Source organism: Salminus brasiliensis, chromosome 1 (assembly GCF_030463535.1).
Source record: "Salminus brasiliensis chromosome 1, fSalBra1.hap2, whole genome shotgun sequence".
NCBI classification, from domain to species: domain Eukaryota; kingdom Metazoa; phylum Chordata; class Actinopteri; order Characiformes; family Bryconidae; genus Salminus; species Salminus brasiliensis.
In genome coordinates, this window is record NC_132878.1 from 23,892,591 (window position 1) to 23,915,373 (window position 22,783).

Below are 22,783 nucleotides of genomic sequence, written 5' to 3' on the forward strand. Positions count from 1 at the left end.
TGGGATTGTGAGCATTCTGAACAGGCTATGATGAGTTTTCTGTGTGTTGATTGATCAAAGCTGAAAAAAATGATTATTAAAATCATTATCCAGTGTGTTTTCAATATGTATATTATGTATAACATCACGGTTTGGTCCCGTCCTTCTCGTGCAGTGTACACATACGCACATTCCAGTGTGTTAAGGTTTCTGCACAGTGACCGTGTCTCGGCATGTCTGTCTTATGTCCAAGATGCTTATGTCCCTCCCTCACACACGCATTTCTTAACCTTCACCCACTGTTATGTAATGCATTGGTTGTGCATACCTCAAAACATTTACGCAATATGGTCTAGCATTTTAAAAGTGGTTCCTAAACCTCCAGAGCAGCACGACAAGTCTACAGTTTTGCCATGTGTGTTGGTTTGGGAGCAAACATCTGGACTGTCTGAGGGCCCCTAAGCGCTGGTTTGAGAACCACTGCATTGTAACACCTATACATATGTACAGTACCCTCAAGAATTATTGGCATTTTTGAGGTGAGGTCAGCGTTTTCCACATGACAACAGTGTAAACAGAGTCTTTAATAATATCTGTTTTTGAAAAGTCTGGATGGGAGGCCAAAATCTACCAATCTAAAAAAAAAAAGAATATATATATATATATATATATATGTGTATATATATAGTATCTTTGTGTGAATAGAAGTTCATTATACCTAAAATACCTAAAAACTGCTCCCTGTATTTAGCTACATGATGTTCTGTTCCTGTTTATTGTTCACAGTAAGTAAACTCCGTACACCTGTCTGCGCCACCTTAGTGAATTTCTTAATAAAAAAAAAAAGGCTGTTTGTGGCCATAGTTGTTGCCCACAGTAGACTATTTGTGGTGAACAGGCAGGATAGGCACAGGGACGGGGACTACTAATAAGACAGGGAGGTAAACAGACAGGGCAAAAGCAGGACAGGGAAATAAAGACTGGATAGATATGGAGGACTTAACCAGTAGTAAAGTGGGCACAGTAATAATATTGGAAACAGGCACAATGCTAAAAGTATTATCTATGGTTTTTTAGCACAGCGTGGCATTTTTCAGTTCTATTAACTCTGCCCACTCATGTTTGTTCCCCACCCTTTGACATCACCTTTACTTAAGGTTTTTAATGAGTGTACTGTATAGATTTCAACAGATTGCTTTATTTCGCAAACGCATGCCAGAGGACGTCTAGAGAAAGTGGGGTGGTGTTTTTGTTTCCAAGTTGATCTTGTCCTGAACTCACTCAGAAGAACAGAAAATCTCTCCATAAATCAGTTGGAATAATCTTTCACTCTCTTGCGCGCTCTCTCGCTCTCCTTTTCCATACACATCCAAAGCCCAGACTTTTTAGGAGATTTTACATAATTATTTTATGAAGCGCTTGAGGGGCCAAACTCGAATAAATCCCACTGCTTTGTGTTTTTGATAGAATTTGGCTCCTCAGTTAACTTCATCAAACCTCCTTCCGGAGTGGAGTTGCACCTGAGAGCTGGGGGAAAAAAACCCCCCAAAAATCTTTGAGTGTAGCAAAGAAAACGTTCATATCCTGTTGTCAAACAGACACGTTGTTGATTGATGATTGCTTGGATGGAGCGCTCGTCCATGGTTTCTCTCTCTCTCTCTCTCGTACTGTTTGCAAAGACCATCCTTTCATATGGACTGCACTTTGATGAGCATTCCCAGTAGTCTTGCTGTCAGTGTCAAAGGCAGGAAAATGAATTGTTTTCCCCTCCCGGAAACCCGACGTGTCTTTTAGAACACGGGGCTCGATACTCCAACTCCCAGTAGGGACCGCGAACATGGATCAATCCAGAAAACCCCTTTGCTCCGATGACTCTTTTAGTCTGTTGCCTGGTTTCACCTCAGCCAATAGGGAGGCACACACACACTTTCTCTCACTCTCTCACTATTACTTTGCTCTTTTAGGGTTCAGTGCTTAAGAGACAGGCTGTATCTCAGGAGTACACTCTGGAAGTCTTTGAGGAAGAGCAGAAGGGTGAGATAGAAAGGAGAAAAGAGGGGGAGGGAGAAAAACAAGAATCTGTTAAGGTGATGTAGGAAAAGTTGCGTATTGCACTAGATTGTGTGTGTGTGTGTGTGTGTGTGTGTGTGTGTGTGTGTGTGTGTGTGTGTGTGTGTGTGTGTGTGTGTGTGTGTGTGGGTGGGTGGGAGAGAAAGAGAAAACTTCTAAAATTGGTCTGGAAATGTGCCTTTATGTCCAGGTCCAAGAGAAGAGCTATGTCTCTCTCTCTCTCTCTCTCTCTCTCTATATATATATATATATATATATATATATATATATAGAGAGAGAGAGAGAGAGAGAGAGAGAATGTGTGTGTGTGTGTGTGTGTGTGTGTGTGTGTGTGTGTGTGTGTGTGTGTGGCTGCAGATCTAAGGCTCTGCCACTCAATAGACTCTTGTCTTTCTCTCCATCAAGCCCTGCATTTAGAGTAGGGCATTTGCCTGCTATACAGAGAGTTTGTAAGTAAATCATTGCTGTCATCCAAAAGACTCGCAGTTCTGTCAGCTCTTTCTATGTCATTTAATTATTTTCAAAAACATGTAATGTTAGCATGTTATGTATATGTCTGAGAGTTTTACAACAGCAACTACTTCTAGATGAATGTAACCATAATGTTGTGGAAACTACAGCATTTTATGCTATATATATATATTATAAAAATATGGGGAAATGAACTTTATTTATTGAAGGAGATTGCTTTCAGACCCAAACTTGGCTGACAAATAATACTGTACATAAAGTAAACAAAAACTTTTATATATTGCTACAAACCTTGTCCATAAAATCCAACATTCTTGTTTGTTTGTTTTATTTTTGAGTCACTTACTTTCACATACATCCCGGATGATCTGATCATAAATGTTCAATGCAAAGTACACAAGTGAACAAGATGCAGTGCGTCTTGAGGATGCTTTGTGACCCATATAACCACATTATTCTTGTAGTGTGAATGCCAAAGCGCCTTGATGCGTCCCGATACTGCCCCAGCTAGTTAGCTAAGCACACTACAATAACTAACTAATGGATAAAGGCGATATTCCTGTGTATTATATTGGTATATGAACGTGTGCCGTGCCCCTCCTTCAGTGGAAATGATGTGAGAAAATTGTGATCAGATCACGCGAGACGCATGTTAATGCCAGTTGTGAACGGGGCCTATAACTACATGTGACTATGTGTACTGTTAGTAAAACAACAGACACAAAAAGACCAGCATATCAACCAGGACAACATGTATTCAAGTGGAATCAAACCCACAGTGGAGACGTTCTTGAGTAATTTGGCATGAGCAGCGACAGATTGCTTGTCTAACATCCCTCATAAAAACTGTGAAATAATTTCACACTATTGACTTTTTTTGAGGCTAATCTGACTGTAACTGACTGATGAAATGCCTTCCTCAAGTTTGCTTATTCACATTATCACAGCATTCAAAATGGCTGGCAGTATGAACTCCAGCAGGAAAATGATCAGAAGTGTATTTAACATGAACAGCAGTATTGCACAGATCCGCTATACAGTATTACAGTTCAGCTTCCCCAATTACGGCTCACATTACAGCCATGAACACATTATTTAACACCAGTCTCCAATGACATGCTTGTTACAGCCGTATTACAGCACATTATGAACGCTGTTCATATTAAATTAAAGTGACTGGAGAGCTGAGAGAGCGTTCGGATGTAATGGAGGAAGCTCTCTACCTATTCTGCACACATACAAGACTTAGATATGGGTAATAAAAATGGTGTTCTGTACTGTCCTACCTTCCTGCTTACCCCCGTACTTCTTCACCCACTCTGTGCTGGTCTTATGAATACGATCTGCAGCTTTTCTGAGCTTAAATTTGGAGATAATTTGCTGCTGGGAGAAAGTGCTAATTAGCTTGTTGCAGCTCCAGCGGGTTTTGGTGAACAGTAATGTCAGGCAGTAAACAACTGTACATGTTTATTTCTAGAAGAATTATACAAAAGAGAGTACCTGCAATATGCTGCTTCATGACTTTGACACCCCCCCCCCAAAAAAAAAAAAGCTTGCAAGAAACACTTGCAACACTTTTGTAAAACTTATACTAACTTATGCAACTTTCACATAGTGTCTGTATTTTTTTGTACAGTACTGTGCAAACGTCAGAAGCACTACCATTCATTTGTTACATTTCCAGTCAGAGCAACCATTAAGTTCATGCCCTTACTGTTTCTTAAGGTGAGTAGAGAATTAGATAATCTGCATGCATAAATATGTGAAAATGAAAGGAATATAAGTTGATGGACCTTCCAGAGTCCAGACCTCTACATTGTAATGCATAGATGACTTGGATGGTAAGAAGCAGAAAATGCGCCGATGTCTAAAACAGCACTTTGGAAATATGGGACAATATGCTGATTTCTGGAGTGATTTACCTGAAAGTAGTGGAAGCTGTAATAAAGGGAAAGAATGGGCACACTAAATACTCAAACATCTGATATTATATTTAATTGTTGAGCCTTCTGTGTGACTACATTTCTTTTTCAGAAAATAACGTTGACTTTTGTTTGACTTATGTTTGCAAATCATTATTACCTGTCATTATCGATCACACTTTATTATATCCAGTGCTGCTAATAGCTGAAATTACACATTAATAATCTATACAGGAACAGTGGATCTCCGATATATTCTCTGTTACAGAAGGATTTCAGTGGAACAATAATTTTCCATGTGTATTAACTTAAGTTGTGTGTCTTTATTTTCTCCATTAATCAGTTAATTCTCTGTTGAGTTGCATTTTTGTCTGGTACTAAGCAAATCTTCACATGTAAAAACTAAAAAGTTTTTATACCATGGTAAAAAAACAAAAACAGTATACCACTGCAATCCCAGTGACTGCTATCAAGATACAATTGAATAATTATTTTAATAAAAAGTTGCTACATGTCTAATTACAGATGCTAAACTGCAGTAGTCCATCTGTAACTGTAAATATATTTGCACTGTTTGAAATGTTGAGGGATTGTTGATGGAATGTTTGAGGAAATTTAACTTTGTGTAGAACCTTTTGATATTTACTGCAGTCTGCATAGAGCCTAGTGAACATGTGTATACATTTTAAAAACATTAAAATATCTCTGATTAGGAGCGCACTTACCCCTCGCTTTCTTGAACATAAATTGTAAGGTGACAAAGTCCCATCTATCACCATGTTTCATTAAATTTTAGCTTGCACAGCTGTGCTGTCTCAGTGGAGAATTACATTTAGCCGGACTCATAAATAGTTCATTAGAACTCTGGGAAGGTAATCTAAGTTCTTGACGGCTGCACCAGGTAATGGGAACAATTTGCCCACAAAAATAATTAGACTTTCTTCACATCTATTTCAGGTGTTGCAGTGTATGATGTCTAATTTCTCTTTAGGTTAACCATATTTAAAGTGATGTCTTGGGCCCCCAAATCAAATTCGCTCAGTTTTCGCTTTGTCTGAAATGTGGCCTCCAAGTCCAGACGTGCTTGGTGTCTGAAGTTAGCTTCTTAGGTTTTGCACTGGCGTATCAGAAGCTTATGGCTGCTAGATTAGTATTATGCAAATCGTAAGCCATGTTGAGTTGTGGATATGCTTGTGTGGCTTCTGGCACTGTATGTGATACTGATACCTATAGACATGGGCTGGAAGATCTATATGTACACTGAATGTGACTTATGGATGTCAAAGAAATGTTAGGTTTGTGTTGCTCCCCTTATGAGCATGGTAGTTTTCCTCTGTGGGTAAATTAGTTTTTGTAGTACTGCTTGGGTCACTCATTGCCACTCATGGTCTTTTTTTTCCTCTGTCTCTTTTTGTTCTCAGATCTCATCTGATGCCGAGACTGAAAGAATCGCGCTCTCACGAGTCATTGCTTAGTCCAAGTAGTGCAGTGGAAGCTCTGGACCTCAGCATGGAGGAGGAAGTCCTTATCAAGCCTGTACACAGCTCCATCCTGGGCCAGGACTACTGTTTTGAGGTAGACACACAAACACATTTGGTCAAAAAACATCCAATAATCATTTTAACAGTTTTCTTTAAGACTCAGGCCAGACAAGCGGGCAGTCATTTAACTCGAAAAGGTAAAGAGATACTTTAGCGACTCTGGCAGATCTGACTATGACAGCCTAATTAAAAGGAGAGAGCCAGAAGGTAATGAAGACACTGGGATCTGCTACCTGTATCTAAACGGAACATTAATTTCCAAAAATGAAACAGATGAGTTTGGGAATAAAATGAACTAAAACTCAACGAAAATGCCAAAGCAGTGAAAACGGTGTCCTGTTTTTCTGGAGATCAGGAGCTGCACTTTTCCCCCAATACCCCCCCCTTTACCATTCCAGACAAGGCTAAATCAACCTGCAATATAAACGTAGCACAAAAAGTAAGGAAATGGTGTGTTTGGTAGATTATTTCTATGTTGTAACAATGCTTCCTGGCTATTAATCTTATACCGTTGGAAAGCCTGTTCAGTTCTCTTTGAAATGGTGCCACATTAGTAAGGAACATGCATTTGTGGGATGAACAGCAGAGCTGAGTATGTGGGTTGTACCCATGAAAAATTTGCCAAATCCACTCTGCTAATGCCAAACAGCTTATTCTGCTATTGACTCATTTGGTGGGCTGGGTGATTGAAGTTTGGGACGGCCACTTTGCAGCCTGTCTCCGACATCCCCCGTTATATGTAACTTAGCTTTCAATTTGGAGATGGTACTAGGGCTCACTCCAAATAATGCAGCAACTTTTTTTTTTTTTTTGCTGAACACCAGCTTCATGTCCAGATCAGTCAAATGTGGCATACCGTTTCTTGGAGACTACTGACCACTGTAGCAGGGCCCATGCTAGTGCTGCCAATCAGGTGCAAATCAGGCCACACCTGGGGTACCAAAAGCTCAAAACAAAAGACAATAGCAACAGCAAAATAAGCTGTTTGGCATTGGCAGAGAAGATTTGGCAAATTTTTCATGGGCACATCCCACATACTCAGTTTTGCTGGTCATCCCACAAACGCATGGGAAATTAACAGGCTTCCCATCGATATAATATTTATTGCCAAGAGAGCTTTGTTACAACAAAGAAATAATCTACCTATAGGGATGCACAGGGGTGGAAATTTTCCAGTAAATTACTGTTAACTTTCCATGGAATCTTTAGCTCAGGAACTTTGGAATATTCCAAAATGTAAACTGTATACATTTATTGGAATTAATAGGAAATCTTGGATAATTTAAAGGCACTGTATTATTCACTATAATTTCACTATCATTATCATTTTTTTGCCAACAGCAGACATGAAGGCGTAACAATACAAATAATAACTGACACAGATAGTTGCAAGCAGAACTTTATAAATGCTTAATTCTTTAATTGAACAAACAAAAACCAATGAAAAGAATGCAACTCCCCCCTAGTCTGAGTTTTTTCTGATTTATGAGATAGTAACTGTGAGATTACATCTCGATTTAATAGCTGCTTAAATGTTTCCGTGTTATTACTGTCAATACAAATATGAACCTTCTCAAAATATTACCTGACTTTAGGAAGTCCTTTGGTCCAAATGTGTGCTTTCAGTAGTGGTGAGTGCTATTCAACTGTTTTCAGTAGAAAAATGCCACCTAATTATCCCACCTGCCACTCTAATTAACTGACTGTCTACCATTGCTGCTAAACTCTCATTGCCTTCTTTAGGTCTTACTTTTACATTGTGTCATGTCTTCGGTCAGCTTCTAATTTGCAAGTTATAGCTTAGACCAGAATGGACTAAGAAAACAGTTACTCCCAGTTATACACAAGATTGCAGGGCGTAGGTTCTCGCAGGGAGTTTGTGAAAAAAGTTTCTACATTTTCTACATTTCAACATTTATATTGGTATCACATTTCAACAAATTCAAATTTAAAGAGGTATGTAAGCAACGTTTGTGCATTTACCTGCCACTACATTCTATGATTGTGCCAGCAGCCATTATGTCCTGAAGGAGAGAAGAGAGGAAAGCATATCAAATGATGATACCACTGTTAAAGCCTGAACGACCTGTAATCTGACCAACATGGGTCTAATTAGCTATATTTCACTGTAGGTGAGCACATCAACTGGCAGCAAGTGCTTCTCATGTCGCTCAGCCGCCGAAAGAGACAAATGGATGGAAAACCTGAGGCGAGCTGTCCACCCAAACAAGGTAAAAGACCACTACATGGAGCTGTGCTTACCCCATTCACTGTAGAGAGGTGCTGTCACACCTGACACACCTGAACTCTATCATCAGGATGTGCAGAGCACACTGGGAAAGATGGCAGGAGAGGAAAGTTTTCTGAGTGCTTGAAATGAGGGCAGGTGTTTTTTTTTCCCCTTCTCTTTAATTAAACCATTGCTCAGACATGGGAGCCACAAAACATATGGCTCCTTAAAGCTCGCCAAGAAATGATGGCAGTAAGACAGCTCACCCCGCCCTCATCTTTTATTATTTAACAAATTAACAACTAATTAGTTCTTTAAAAAGAGAGAGAGAGTAGGTTGTGTCTGTCAATGGGTTCTTTTTTGCCTTGCTTGCAGCTTGTCTCAGGATGTGGTGAGGATCCCTCCATCATTCAAGATATAAATTTTAATTGCCTGATAGATTGCTAGGGTGTGCCTTGCCATAAGGTTTAGAATGTCTGGCTGTAAACAAACGGCACTCACCGGCAGATGCTGGTAGTTTGAGAAGGAGAATATTATAGTTCAGCTATCGGTAACTGAAATAGGAGGCTTCTTCTGTCTGCATAATTAGCATAGTGTGTGACTAGAAGCCAGATTACAAAATCAGCTGGTACTCCCTGGTTTTGATTGTTTGTTTGTGTGGTGGCTTGTGGGAACATTTTAAATAGCTAGTTATCAACAAATATAATGCTGTTTCATTATCATCATTACAGGCTTTTATTTTGGCCTGTCCATAAGCTAAACCCACCTCTCACCCTTTTGATCAGCCATAGAATTAAAACCACTGATTGGGTAAAGTGAACTCGCAGGAGGGTCACGGGTGCCCAAGACTCAAGACATTGGAGTGGGGAGGGAAGGCTAGCCCGACTAGTCCAGTTTCAAAGAACAGCTACTGTAGCACAAATTGCAGAAAAAGTTCATACTGGCTATGACTGGAGTCCATGCCTCGAAAGGCCAGAGCTGTTTGTTTATACAGCAATTTTAATGCTATGGATGATTGGTGTATATATTATTAATAGGGATGCACTAGACTTTTCAGTCGCTGAGACCTTTTGACCAAACATGGTTAAAACTATTCATATTACTAAATATTACTTTTTTAATGCAATATATATATATATATATATATATATATATATATATATATTACTTTTTCAGTAAACATCTATAGGCTATTAACCACAAAGTGTTAAAGTCTTAACATTAAAATAATTTAAATTAGAATAATAAACAGAATGAATCGGAAAACAGACAAGCAATTTGTTTTTGTTTTTTTAACTGAGCATTAAGAGAGGATACAATGGTCAAGAACTTAAGTTTGTATGCACATTCCAGTTTAAAGCACAGATAGCTTGACTGTCAAAGTTTGATTCCTCTTGAAGACCATGCACAGACCACAGTAAAACATCTGATGCAGAAATGAAAAGTTCCCTTTAGAACAGCAATGCCATTTTTAATAACAGGTTTGAAATTATAAAAATTAGAATGGCCGTGGTAAAGTACGAAGTATCACTTAAAAGTAATGGAATTAATTTCTCAAATTACCAACTTTACTCTCAACTGTTATTGAGAGAGCACATTCTAAGTTAAGTTAAGTGATAATTTGATTGGATTGAGTTGATTTTGTGTAAACTGTTTACTGTTGGTGTAATTTTGTCCTGTTAAATGGAGATTTAATCAGTAATAAAAAGGTGTTAGCTGTATTTCCTTGTTGCTTTTTTATGTATAGTATGCATATTAGTATAAACATGATTAAAGTAATTAAACTGACATTAAAAAAATGTCAGTTTTAGTATGAATATCAGTTATTAATTTCTTATTTTCCTATTAAATTGCAAATGTGAAGCTCTTTTGTAACAAACTATAATGCATCATAAAATACTTTTAATATTTTATTCATCTATCTACCTTTATAATTACTTTGGTATTTTGTGTCTTGGGCAGATAAAATAACATGCATTGCAGTTTGGGCACCTCTGCAGTAGATGTTTTAGTTCAAAAACAACTTTTAAGTCCCTGAAAATGTAGTGAGGTGTTTTACCACCTGTTTGAAAGCTAAACTCACTCTTAACTTAAATGGATGTGAATATTGGTTTACTCTAGAGTAGATGGTTTCAGGTACACTGGCTGGAGGTCCAGCACAGTTGGTCTCATTCTGGAATGCTGATTTTCTTTTTGAGCAGTCTTTCTCACAGTCAGCGGTGAATGAGTTTAACTGCTGAATGATGTCATGCAATGTTTATAACCCCCCCCCCCCCCCCCCCAGCCTTTATAGTAGAGGGCATGAAATGATATATAGCAGAAACCATCTAATTGCCAGGCAGGAGTAGATGACCCGAAACTGAAGGTTATTTAATTGCCAGGTCAAACCGGCAGCTGTATCTGCATTGGTGGTCATTTTTCGAGATCATGCTCATACGGTAATCATCTTTTACTGCCCTACATGCTCCAGCAATTCAACGACCTCACTCATTTTCTCTCTTGTCTCCAGGACAACAGTCGTCGGGTGGAAAACATGCTCCGGCTGTGGGTCATCGAAGCAAAAGACCTGCCAGCCAAAAAGAAATACTTCTGCGAGTTGTGCCTGGACGACGCCCTCTACGCCCGCACCACCTGTAAGCTCAAGGCGGACAATGTCTTCTGGGGGGAACACTTTGAGTTCTCTAACCTCCCTGCTGTCCAAAACATCACAGTTCACATCTACAGGGACTCCGAAAAGAAGAAGAAAAAGGACAAGAACAATTACGTGGGACTGGTGAACATCCCAGTAGAGACCGTTACTAGCAGGCAGCTGGTTGAGAAGTGGTACCAAGTCAGCACACCCAACCCAAGCAAAGGGAAGACAGCGGGCCCCATGATCCGCATCAAGGCCCGCTACCAGAGCATGAACATTCTGCCCATGGAGATGTACAAAGAGTTTGCTGAATACACCACAAACAACTACATGCTGCTCTGCTCCGTGCTGGAACCAGCCATCAGTGTCAAGAACAAGGAGGAAATGGCCTGCGCTTTGGTACACATCCTGCAGAGCACTGGTAAAGCCAAGGTAAGACCCTTGCTTATCAGATCAGAAGAGCACTGAATGGTAACACTTGCATGCCTTTAAATAGTGCACATGCACTAGGTAAGACACTGCACTCTGATGATGACAAATGGTTGCATATTTCGAAAGTCACAAATAGACATTTTTGAAAGGGTTGTCAAAAAAGAAATGATGCTGACTAGGCCTGCCGCGTTAATTACGTTATCGATTTATCGTACGATAAATGGACGTGTCCACGATAAGTTTAAAAACAGCATTCGAAAACATGCTGAAAATGTTTGACAGGCAGTACGAATTGCCAAAGAAAACGTACATCTCTCAAACTGCCATGCCAGCTTTATATAATGAAGTGAAAGACGGGATTCTGAAGGAGATAAAAGACATCGCATTTTACTCTGCAAATTACAATATTATCGTTTATCGCAATAATTTAGGAGACGCTTAATCGTCCAGAAAATTTTGTTATCGTGACAGGCCTAATGCTGAATATCCCATATTTTTCATGTGCATATCTGCCGGTGCTGGTAATGAAATGTATTGTTGTAATGTTGATCCCTAGAAGTGTGGTAAAGTTGTGTAAATCATCAAATCGCCAAGAATAACTTTGAAGATCAGTCAGCTCTAAACTTCGGTCCCATGCCTGCAAGCATTTTTTATAGAGTCATTTGCCAATACTAGTAGGATTCTGATGTCCTTGTTGTTCTGCTGTAGCATTTTAGAGGAATTGGACGTCTAGCGTATCTTTAATTAAATTGATTTTGCTGACATTAATGCGCGTGCTTGAAGCATTTACTATAATCTCTGACAGCACAAGTATCCGATCAGGCCTGTATTAGGCGATTCTGGGGCACCGAATAAGGGACTCGTCCCTGTGTTAGGCAGGTTGGTCAGTACAGGAAGGGACTGTTGTCATATGAGACTGTTCTGTGTCTGTTTTATTGGAATAGTGAGTGTTTGCTGCATGGCGAGTTATTCTAAGAAATCTTGGTGTCATTCAGCTTCAGAGAATATTTTAAGAATGTACTATGATTGCAGTGAGAGATTGGAGGGGAATATACAGAAGAGCACTGTAAACAGCGTTACTTTTTGATTGCAAAAGGTCCTGTTTTTGAATGTGTACCGATCCTCCTCTGTTAAAACGGCATGGCTACAAGGGTAAAGAGGTACATTTGGGGTCTTAATGTGGATCGCTGTTGTGTTTCTCATGCTAGGAGGGATTATCCCCCCCTCCAGGGCTGACACCTCACCACACCCTCCACCAAGCAAAATAACTAATTCTCCCTGTTTCACCCCAGCTAGGTAGGGACTAACTCAACAGCTGCCATCTCTGTTGGCTGCCTGAGCTTCTGTCTGGCCTGACTGGCGGAGTTTCAGTTACTGCGATAGATTAGTGCATTTGTGGTGACTCACAGGGTGATCTAAACACAGAAAGGAAAATGGCCATAGATGGTGGAGGAGAGTGGAGTCTCTGGTTTACGTATGACATTTTCTAGAGAGCGTGTTTAGACTGCAGTGAGGTTCTTGTCATGCTCACGTTTTACACAGAACAGGACAGAGTAAAGACGTACTGCTGATAACCTCTTCAGACGTAATCACTGTAGGACCTATGAAAGCTGTTCTCGACCATTTTTGTTGTCTTGATCAAGGCCCAAACAGTTCATCAATAAAATCAACCAAGAATTTACAGATTTCTGTGAATTTGAATAGGGCTATGCTATTTGGTCTCTCTTGGAGCTAATAATGACTCATTGCTCTTAGTACGGGATGAACTGGTAAACTTAAACCCCAAACACTGTCCTGGTAAACATAACAAAAACAAATGCATGTCAGTCAGTAAGTTGAGTTGATCTACAAATCCAGTAGGATTATTCACCTTATTTTGGGGGTGTCGGCAGATCATTTTGTTGGCAGATCATTTTGCATATCCCAAAACATTTGTGATAATGCTTGTTTTAAACAAGCTAAATGAATCTGCCAATAAAATAAGATTGAAAAAATAAAATGATTTAACTACACAACATGAAATGCAAAAATGTCTGGGGACAAGTTGAATAATCATACTGTATTCTTACAATAATCTCAAAATACAAAATACTAGATATGATCAAGATTTAATCATATCTTATCTGTTGGGCTCTAGTCATCACCTTCCCATGATAGGTCATTAGCTTGCTTAGGCACAAAACTAGTTTTGGAAAAGTGACTGACTGCACCATTGTGTGTAATTAGGGTCATTCTAAAGGCTGTCTGGCAGGGGGCCAGCACTGCAGATCTTTATTTGCTTTTGAAGCTTGGAACTAGGTATGGTTTTGCATCCCCCGCTCTGAGCTTTGCGCTCGCACAATCAGAAACTGGTGCCTTTTCTCCCTGGCTGTAGAAAATCAGCTAAATTAACCGTGAAACAGGTTTGTACTGTGGGTGGACTGACAGCGTGGTGCCTATATTTGTCCATGTGATCAGCTGGAGTCAAGTTAATTGATATACATGAATGGCGCCGAGCTTCAGCAAGCCTCGTTTTCCTTTTCCATGTGTCTCGTTGTGTGCGTTTCATCCAACCAGTGAAAGATGCCCATCGATGGAGTGAAGCCGTTCACAGCTGATGGAACATGACTCATAATCTGTTTTTAGGGCCGCAGCCAAAGATTATTTCAGTAATCGACTAATCTGTTACAGAAGCGTTTCAGCAACTGCGTAAGTTGCAAAGGGGCTCAGTGACTCGGTTGTGTGGTCAGAACCTTCTGCAGAGTTGCAGATGCGTTTACTGTTGAGAATGTAATCAACCCGCTGACACCAAAAACTAAATTCCAAACCAAAGCCTTCAATACTTTGATGCCTGATCTTATAGCCTATAGGCCTTGAGGTTCATGCAGTTAAAGAAGCTGCAGGCTGGTAATTTTGATAATTCTTATCTTCTTTTGGCGTAATCTGATGCTGTCTTTTACAATGTATAAAAAAATAAATCTTCTATAAAGTTGCCATGTTGGATATGCAAGGTTTTCGTGTGACAGTGATGGTCTGCACATAAGGAATCTCACAATATGATTATATTTATTCATGTTTGTGTCTGCACAAAATGTAGAAATTGGGGCTAAATGTGCATTTCTGAAATATGTTTGTTTTCTGTGGATCTACAAATGCACTAAAATAAACATAATGGAAACATTTTCCAAAATATACAATAAACACCAAATATAACGTCTAATATCAGTTTAAAAAATTGGTCAAATCTGTCCATCTGTACACCTCTAAGGGCTTAGATTGGCTCAGCTGTCAAATGCACTATCTCTATGATCCAGGATCCCATAGCGAGCCATGCTGCTTTGGCGTCAGCACCCTTCCAAGGGAGTACAATTGACCATGCTCTCTCCTGGTGGATGATTGTGCTCTCTTCCCATCATCACCGTTTGTGCAAATTGGCAGATCAAATCATGTTTATGGTCACGTCACATTACACAGGCGCAAAAGTGAGTAGAAAATATGCATTTAGTACCAAAAGAGAACAGATATTTATAAAATAGAAATGCTGAGTACATGCAAGTTAACTTATACTAAGCATACACTGTACTTGCACTATACTGGTGTGGCTGTTGGCTAGTGCAGCTAGCTAGAGTGTGTCTGCTGTCCAGCGATGCCACATCAGTGGCAGTTCAAAAAGATGGCAATCCCATGTATAGGAGGAGACCTGTGTTAAGTCCTTACCCTCCTAGTGCCGGTAGCATTGTTAGTGCTAAGAGGAGTTATGAATGGGTGGGCTAAGTGGCAGGACCATACTGGGAGAAAAAAATGAAAAGAAAGGTAATTCCTTAATCTGTCTGCCTTTTCCAATAAAGTAGGTATTTAGTTTGAAAGACTATACATCGCTCTTGTTCGTTCCGTTAAATCACCCGATTAATCCTCAGAATAATAACAGAGCAAGATTACCTCGGCAGCCTTAGTTATCATGTCTCATCTGAACCGATATTTTAACGATCCTCGTTCTTTCAGCTAGCGTTTCCACAGAGAAAATGCATACTGTGCTGCAAAAGTTGTGCTGCTTCACCATCCACTCTTCCTAAGTGTCATTAGACATGGTCAGTAGGCCAGGAATGGCTGCTCCGCCTCATTATGTGCCAAGCGCTGATTTTGAGATTTGCTTTCTGCCCCGGTGTCATTATTAGCATGTCATTAGCTTGCTGCTTTTCTGGTCACTTGCACTTACACCCTATCGACTGTGGAGGACGGAGGATGGCGGAGGGTGATTGGCAGTGACTGGACCCAATCGGTCCTGGCAGAGTTCAGTTGCAGAGGGATCTGGCATCACATACACCCCGTCTGTCCCTGGCCCACCCATCCCTACTGGTCCCAAGAGACATGGTCAGGGCTGTTAGCCTACGGTTGTTAATTATTGTTACTCAATTACCATGGCCCTGAAAGCAGGCCTGAGGGACACGGGCTGTTAAAAACTGGAATACCCACATCAATGTCCGGGCGTTCCAAGGGCATACGTTATGAGGAAGGCTGTAAAAACCCAATTCTCATGTGCATTAGCATGTGTTCACGCCTTGGCACACTAATATGCTCCATGATTGGTGCTGAAAAGAAACATTTCATATCACCCTAGTCCTATAGTGCACTAAACAGTCTAGACAGTGGCCTAGATCCTCTTGAAAGGGCTTGTGGAAGACTGCACATAGCTGGCCCAAAGCCTGGCCAGTCATTTTAGTGATGTGACTAGTTCCCCAAACATTTCAGTTTGATTACCTTGTATACAATACCTTGTATACAATGTGGTGTAATACAGATGCTGGATCAGACATGTAACGTTAACATAGGAAGGAGTAGTTATCCAAGTATTGTACTAGAATTACTAGAATTGTAGAAATACAATGCAATACAGTAAAAATGTGAATGTCTTCAATTTAAATTAATTGTAGATCAAGTTCATCAACTTTAGTCAATACACTGCAAAAATAATATTTTGGCAAGTGAAATGATATTTAATCTAGTGCTTATTTTTTAATATTTAAAAACTTCAAAACATTATTTAATTTATATGTATATTTTACTTGTTTTAAATGCTTTCGTGTAGTAAAATTCTAATTTTGTTGGTAGTTCATATAATTTCTTCATGTTTAGTATTACAAAACAAGCTAAATTATCTCCCAATAGAATAAGATTTCCTTAAGATGCTACTGTGGAAATTAGGGATGCGCAATAATTTCTTAATTTGGGCACATGTTTAGATATGACGAGCAGAATGGTGAGGCTGGGCTACTGAGCTACTAAAATAATCATTTTATTCTTGTTACTGCATTTGTAATTCTACTAATTAAATTTCTTTGAAATCCTAAACTAGGTGGTTCTGCTTTTTACTTCTGTTGACTGTCTAAAATGTTTTCACTTGCTAAAAGAACTGTTTTTGCTGAGTTGGAGTTTAGTGGTATTGTACTGAGATGTGTGATCTTGGTGAGATTTTATTAAGTCCATCTTGACTTGCAGTGAGCGTTGAATAGATCCCATACCATCCAGTTTTGGTCCCAGCCTAACTTGCTAGCGTGCCAGCACGCTGTCCTGTGCTGGAAAAAGCAAAAAGATTTGGATCCAAAATAAGCTCGGGCCAAATTAGGTCAGGGTGAAGACGAAGCTGGCCCTTTTGTCAGGCTGATGAGGTTTGTTGGTCTGCAGTGTCTCGGAAGTCGCAGGCACTTTTTCCCGGGGTGAGCTGAACTAGGCCGAGCCCAGCAGAGTCGGAACAAAGCCGGCCGTGTCTATGACTCAGGACAATTATTTTAGGAATCTTGACATTTGGATGACTCCTGTTTCCGTAATTGGAAAATATAGAGGCTGTGGAGTTTTGTTTTTGTATCTACAGACATTCTTAAGTGTGGCGGGAGATTTTTAGATGTTTGTGTGCGGCTTGTTTCGGTGGCTTATATGACCAACTTTATCATCTACTAACATGAATGTGATTTGTGTGATTCAGTAGACTCGCACTGTGATGGTTTTTGATTGTTGAACACACACACACACACACACACACTACACAGTACCTCTCCTATTAGCAGTTGCTAAAACACAGGTCTCTCTTGTTTAGGAGTGGGCGCTATGGTGATATTGGGGATGCAGAAAGATCAGAATCATATTGGGATTGACATAGGTCCCTAAAAATGTAGATCTGCCCCAGACAGATGCTTTTTTTTTATGACTGGTACTGCAAATTAGAGCTGGTAACGTGGCTCATGAATTGTGAGCTGGTTGTCAAAAAAGGCATGATTTCCTTATTTTGACATCTGCGGAGAAATGTTTTTTTTCCACAGAATGCTGCAAATCCGTGCTTATGTGTTTCAGATTAGAGAATGACAGCTTGAATGAAAGCCCACAAACAAGGTGATTAACTGCAGTGTGTAAAACCACTTAGCCAAGCAGCTAAACTAACTAGAATAAGCTTTCCTAAACTAGCAGCTTATGCATGTAAAACGAGGTGCTGCTTATACGATTGGAGAACTTAAGAGAGTAGCTGAGAATACATTTCTATTATTGGTTTAAAAAAATATTTTACTGACAGAGCTGCTAAGGAATTGTTGGATTATTCAGATATTACTGTTCATGTAAATACCTGATTAAAAGTGCAATCTTTCTGTCATTTATGTTCAGCCCTGACACGCTTTTCAGTATATTTGGTAACCTGAATCATGCTGGAAGTAGCTGAAAAAGTAGCTTTAAGCATTTGTACCACAAATCTACATTTGCTACATTCCCATTTCCCTTTTATACATTAAATTCAACAATCTATATTTTATTTATTTTTATTTTAATGGTCCAGAAGTGCCGGATGCTTAGGTGATGCTGTACTACTGATCTACAACGTCTGTACTTTATTGATTTTGCTGTGCTTGTTATCCTTAAACAGACACTGTTATAATTCTTCATAATACTCATTATAAAGTCTCAGTTTCTACATTTTGTAAATGTCTTACTATCTGCAAATACTGTGTATGCAGTAAAACACTGGATGCCCTCATCAGACTACTTGTCATCATATCAATGCATACCTAGTAGATCTATCATCATTGTCGTATAAATCTGGATGCTTCTTATTATGTGTATCTTCAGTACCTCTGGATCACTAAACAGCTGCATAGATCATAAAGAAAGTATTGTGGGGAGTTACCCACCCTTATTGCTGTGCACCTTTACATCTGTGTGTGTTCCTCACGAAATTACTTGTAATAATGCTTTATGTAATCCTAATAATGGCTAATGAAATGCTTTCAGGTGGAGCAAAATTAGTATTTCTCATTATTAACTCTCTATTACTGTCGTAGGCATAGTCATTATCTCTTTTCTCCTCCGGTGCACATTTCTCCCCTCCCCATTCGTCAGCCTGCCACATTCTACTCCCCTACCCCCACCCCCCGCTTCTTCTTTCTGCAACCACTCCACCGCCCTATCCTCTTAGCTTGTCTTACACTCCTTCTTTTTCCTTCCATTGCCTTCTCTCTGCTTCTCTTCTTCTTCATCCCTCCCTCTCTCTCTCTCTCACACGCTCTGCTGGGTTTTAAGGCAGGCTCTTTCTGAAAGGATGCCATTTCTGGTCTAAGACAGCACATCACCCTGGCAGCTATTACACAAGTCATGCGCCTCTGTAGAAGTGCCATTCACTTCAGTCAGCCCACAGTGCAACTTTTGCAATATCCCAAGAAGAACTGTTCTGTGCATTGTGTGCCTGCTGAGTTGTGTTTGATTGCAGACATTAGAAAACAATGGTGAAAACTCTATTTAGCAGTCATTCTCTAAAATCTAAAATCAAATCATTGTCTAAAGAATTTACTGGAGCTACAATGCAAATGTAGCTAACAAGTAATGCAATCTTCTAATCCACCAATTAGCATCTGCAACAGGCACTGGTAAATCTCACACTTACCTCAAAGTGCAGTTAGTCTAATGTCTAGTCTGTAGTAACCTGCATTACTTCTTCCATAAAAGAGCTGTTTAAGTGATGCCATCAATGTTAAGGTTTCTATTACTTGTTGGCTACATTACAAACTATAGAATTAAAAGTCCCTGTCTGATCAACTTGCTTGAGCTGCAAAATTGTGTACATTTTTATTTCTCTGTGAACTAGCACTCTAGTTCCCCATACACACATAAGGCTACAAGCAAGCCTTCCAGGTACCTTGAGGACACTAGATATATACAGACACACACACACAAACACACCCAGAAGGCTCAGGAGGCATACTGTTAGCCCTGCAACCCTATCTTCTGCCTGTCTGCCTGAGATCAGTTGGGGGTGAAAAGAGAAACACAGCCCCTGAAACACCAAGCAGGAGGCTATTGATTAGCCTCAAGTAACCTCCCTTGCCTATGTCTAGGTTTCAGCTACCATGCTACACAATCCAGTGCTTTCTGTGCCCTGGCACTCCCATTTCAGACTCCTGCATAGCTTGTAAATGTAACTCTAAAGAGTTAGCAGGGAGATCACTGCAATATGAAGGACAGGATTGAGAAACACTGTTATTCCCTGTGTTGTTGGCAGAATTTCTCTACAGTATTTCCATAAAGCTAAGAGAGTAGAAGAACTCCAGCTGTTGGATGGCTGTGCTGGATGTGCACCTCAGCTAAGCAAGTCTAATATGTGCCACAGCATGTGTTAAAGCTATAACAGTGTCCGGGGAACGACAAAACACAGCTACACACACTCCGGATATCACAAACTCTGCCAATTTGACAACTTGCACATACAGATTAGATCCCAGTTGTTCCTTTTCCCTGTTTCTAACAGCATTTGTAATAACACGGTCCTCCCACATCCCAGATCTAACCTGATTAGAAATTTCTTCTCCCTTTATTTAAAGCATTTGAGTGTGTCTTTATAATCAGTTCAAAAGGTTTTGTTGTTAGAGAGGATATGTGGATAAGTACAGTATGTCCAAATGTTTGTGGACACCCCTTTCTAATGCATTCAGATACTTTAAATTGTCACACTGTGTGATGTGATGTAAGCTGTGTGTTTTCTTCTGCAGAAGGAAACAGGTCGGACATTAGATTGGGTAGCAGTAGGTCTGCTGATGCTCAGGGCTCTTCTATCCTAATTGCTGTGTTCTCCCTCTATTTCCAGTCAGTGTTTTAGTAATATGAAGACTAGTTGGTTGCAGATACACACCTATAAAATAAAAGAAAATTCACAATACTAAATCATATAGTTAGTAAGATGCAGGTGTTGATGCAGGCGTTGACTGACCTTTACATTCTTTTCACACTCCATGGCCAGTCCAGAGCTGTCTAACACTCCTATATAAAGATAATGTTGGTACTAAGTTGCTTGTATGGACACACAAACACACACACACACATTATTGCTTGTGTCTGTCAGATGGTCTTGCCTTTATGAGTTTTCGCTGCCAGGCTATGCAGCCTCCAGGGAGCTCTGTTCTCTGGGATTTTATCCTTTCTTTAATCCTCCCATCCCTTCTTTTATTATCTCTCCTGTGCCTTGTTTATCCCACCCCTTCCCTCTCCTTACTGTTTTTAGCCTGCTCCCTCTCCCCTCCCTGTTTTAGATTTTTCTCATATGTTTGTTTCTATTGCATTTTCTTTCTCTCCTCTTATGCCCGATTTCCTCATTTGTGTGTGTGCGCGCGTGTGTGTGTGCGCGCGTGTGTGTGTGTGGGTGGGTGGGTGGTTGGGTGTGTGGGTGCGCAAGTATATCTCTGATTTTGAATAAGGTATGGGTTAGCTGATTGGTTCTGACAGTAATATGGAATGTTCTTGGCTATTTCTGATTAGCGTCTAGCCTCAGAGCTGTGTATGTATGTGTGTATCTGTGTGAATACAAAACAACTTTGTGGTTTATTTCGCAAGAATGTCACAGAGCTTGGGAAATGTCTATTTCTCTTGGCTCCCCAATTGCCAAAGGCAGTGAGAATTTTAGGGCCCATATTTTAAAAAATGTTCTTGTTTCCTTTGCCTTGAAGTTTACTTAATAATCTGTGCTAAAAAAAAAGAGGTGGTGTTTCAACTGATGTTTAGTAACCAGGCTGCCTCCTAAGAGTAAGGTAACAAAACGAGAATCTCACAGAACAAGAATTTGACATTCTGTTTCAGCTCATTTCAGTGTAAAACCCCAGCACACACTTGGACACGCTCATGATTTGTTTATTTCAGGGGTGTCAAACTCATTTAAGGTAACAGGCAACATTCACACAGCCCATTATGAAGGGCGGGGCAGACTGACTGTTATTAGAAAACCCAACACTGTGATCCGGTCTTTAGAAAAGAGGTAAGAAGTTCTTAGTTTGCTAATGGAGAATTATAGATCATTAGCACATTCGAGCTGAAGTGTGCAAGTGCAACATCGCCCTGCCTGCCGACTGACTGGCAAATGACCGCTTATCAACTTGACTGACATTTGGGTCACTGACTGACTAACACTAACTTTCAGCCCTCTGTACAGCCCCTCTCAGCAGTATCATAATATGCTCCATTAAACCTGTTAATGAACAGTGAAAGTGTTCAGTATTTGCAGGTACACAGAGCTCTAACTGTACTAGCTAACATCTCCGAAGAACATCAGGTTCTGTCCTTCTGAGGAAGCAGGAAGACGTACTGTGATTGACATTTGGTAAGTTCCACACAGTGTGACCTGCTGTGTGAATGCTTTCTACATAGGTAAGTTGAGGCATTTTTCTCATTGAATTCGATGTTGGTAGAAATCCCGCCCCTGACAAGTCAAGATTCAGATTGGTCCTGCCCCCGGCTCAAATGGATATTCTGTTCGGCTCAGCTGACGGTCTGTTTTAACTTGTGGGGAGGTTAGGATTTCTCTTAGTAAACAGTATTACTCCAATTTATAAAATCACCGTTGAGAACAAGGGTCATCCAGTTGTTTAACCGTCCAGGTTAGAACCTTAATTGGGTCAGTTCCTGCCTGCAGGTCGCATGTTTGACCCCTGTTTATTTGCTTCTAAAAGAGTGTAATCCTGCACAAGACTAATCATGCTGCTTTGTTCTCATTTGTTGTTTTTCACACATTTTTAAATTGTAATTAATTTTCCCCCAAAATATTTGTAATTTCCAATTCCTACATAATAGCCAGTTCTCCCATATCACAGTGCTACCAGTGCTGGAATGGACATTGAGCTGCACCTTTTTAAACTGCTGCAAATGCAGCATCTATGGCCAGATGAACACACTCGAAGGAGAACACGGTCAATTCTGTTACGTAACCTAACATTGCAAGCATTGTCCCTGACCGAATGTCTGTAGGATCCCCAGGGATCTCTTGATGATGGGCCCAACCTTAGACTGCTGCGCCACTCGGTAGCCCGTCTCGGATAGACTTTTAGGTGAACATTGGGAATCTTTCCTTTGTATAATCTTTGCTCAGACAGTGTACAGGTAGCTGATACAGAAATAATTCCTCTCTTTTTTGGTTCTACATTATCTTGCATTATCTAGGTATTTTGGCAGATTTTGGCTTCCTGGGCTGTGCAAGAGTCTCTTAAGACTGTGTGAGAGGTGCACAAAT

General features: G+C 40.1%; 1 protein-coding gene across 4 annotated transcripts in view; it reads left to right on the top strand.

Moving 5' to 3' along the window:
- The window catches only part of dab2ipb (DAB2 interacting protein b), a 166,563-nt gene that overhangs the window by 118,476 nt on the left and 25,304 nt on the right, over positions 1-22,783 (top strand). For all 4 annotated transcript variants that reach the window (XM_072674954.1, XM_072674949.1, XM_072674941.1 and 1 more), the window contains 3 exons: positions 5,864-6,017; positions 8,116-8,214; positions 10,723-11,277. In XM_072674954.1, the coding sequence (XP_072531055.1) occupies positions 5,864-6,017; positions 8,116-8,214; positions 10,723-11,277 (808 nt within the window). The remainder of the gene's footprint in view (positions 1-5,863; positions 6,018-8,115; positions 8,215-10,722; positions 11,278-22,783) is intronic.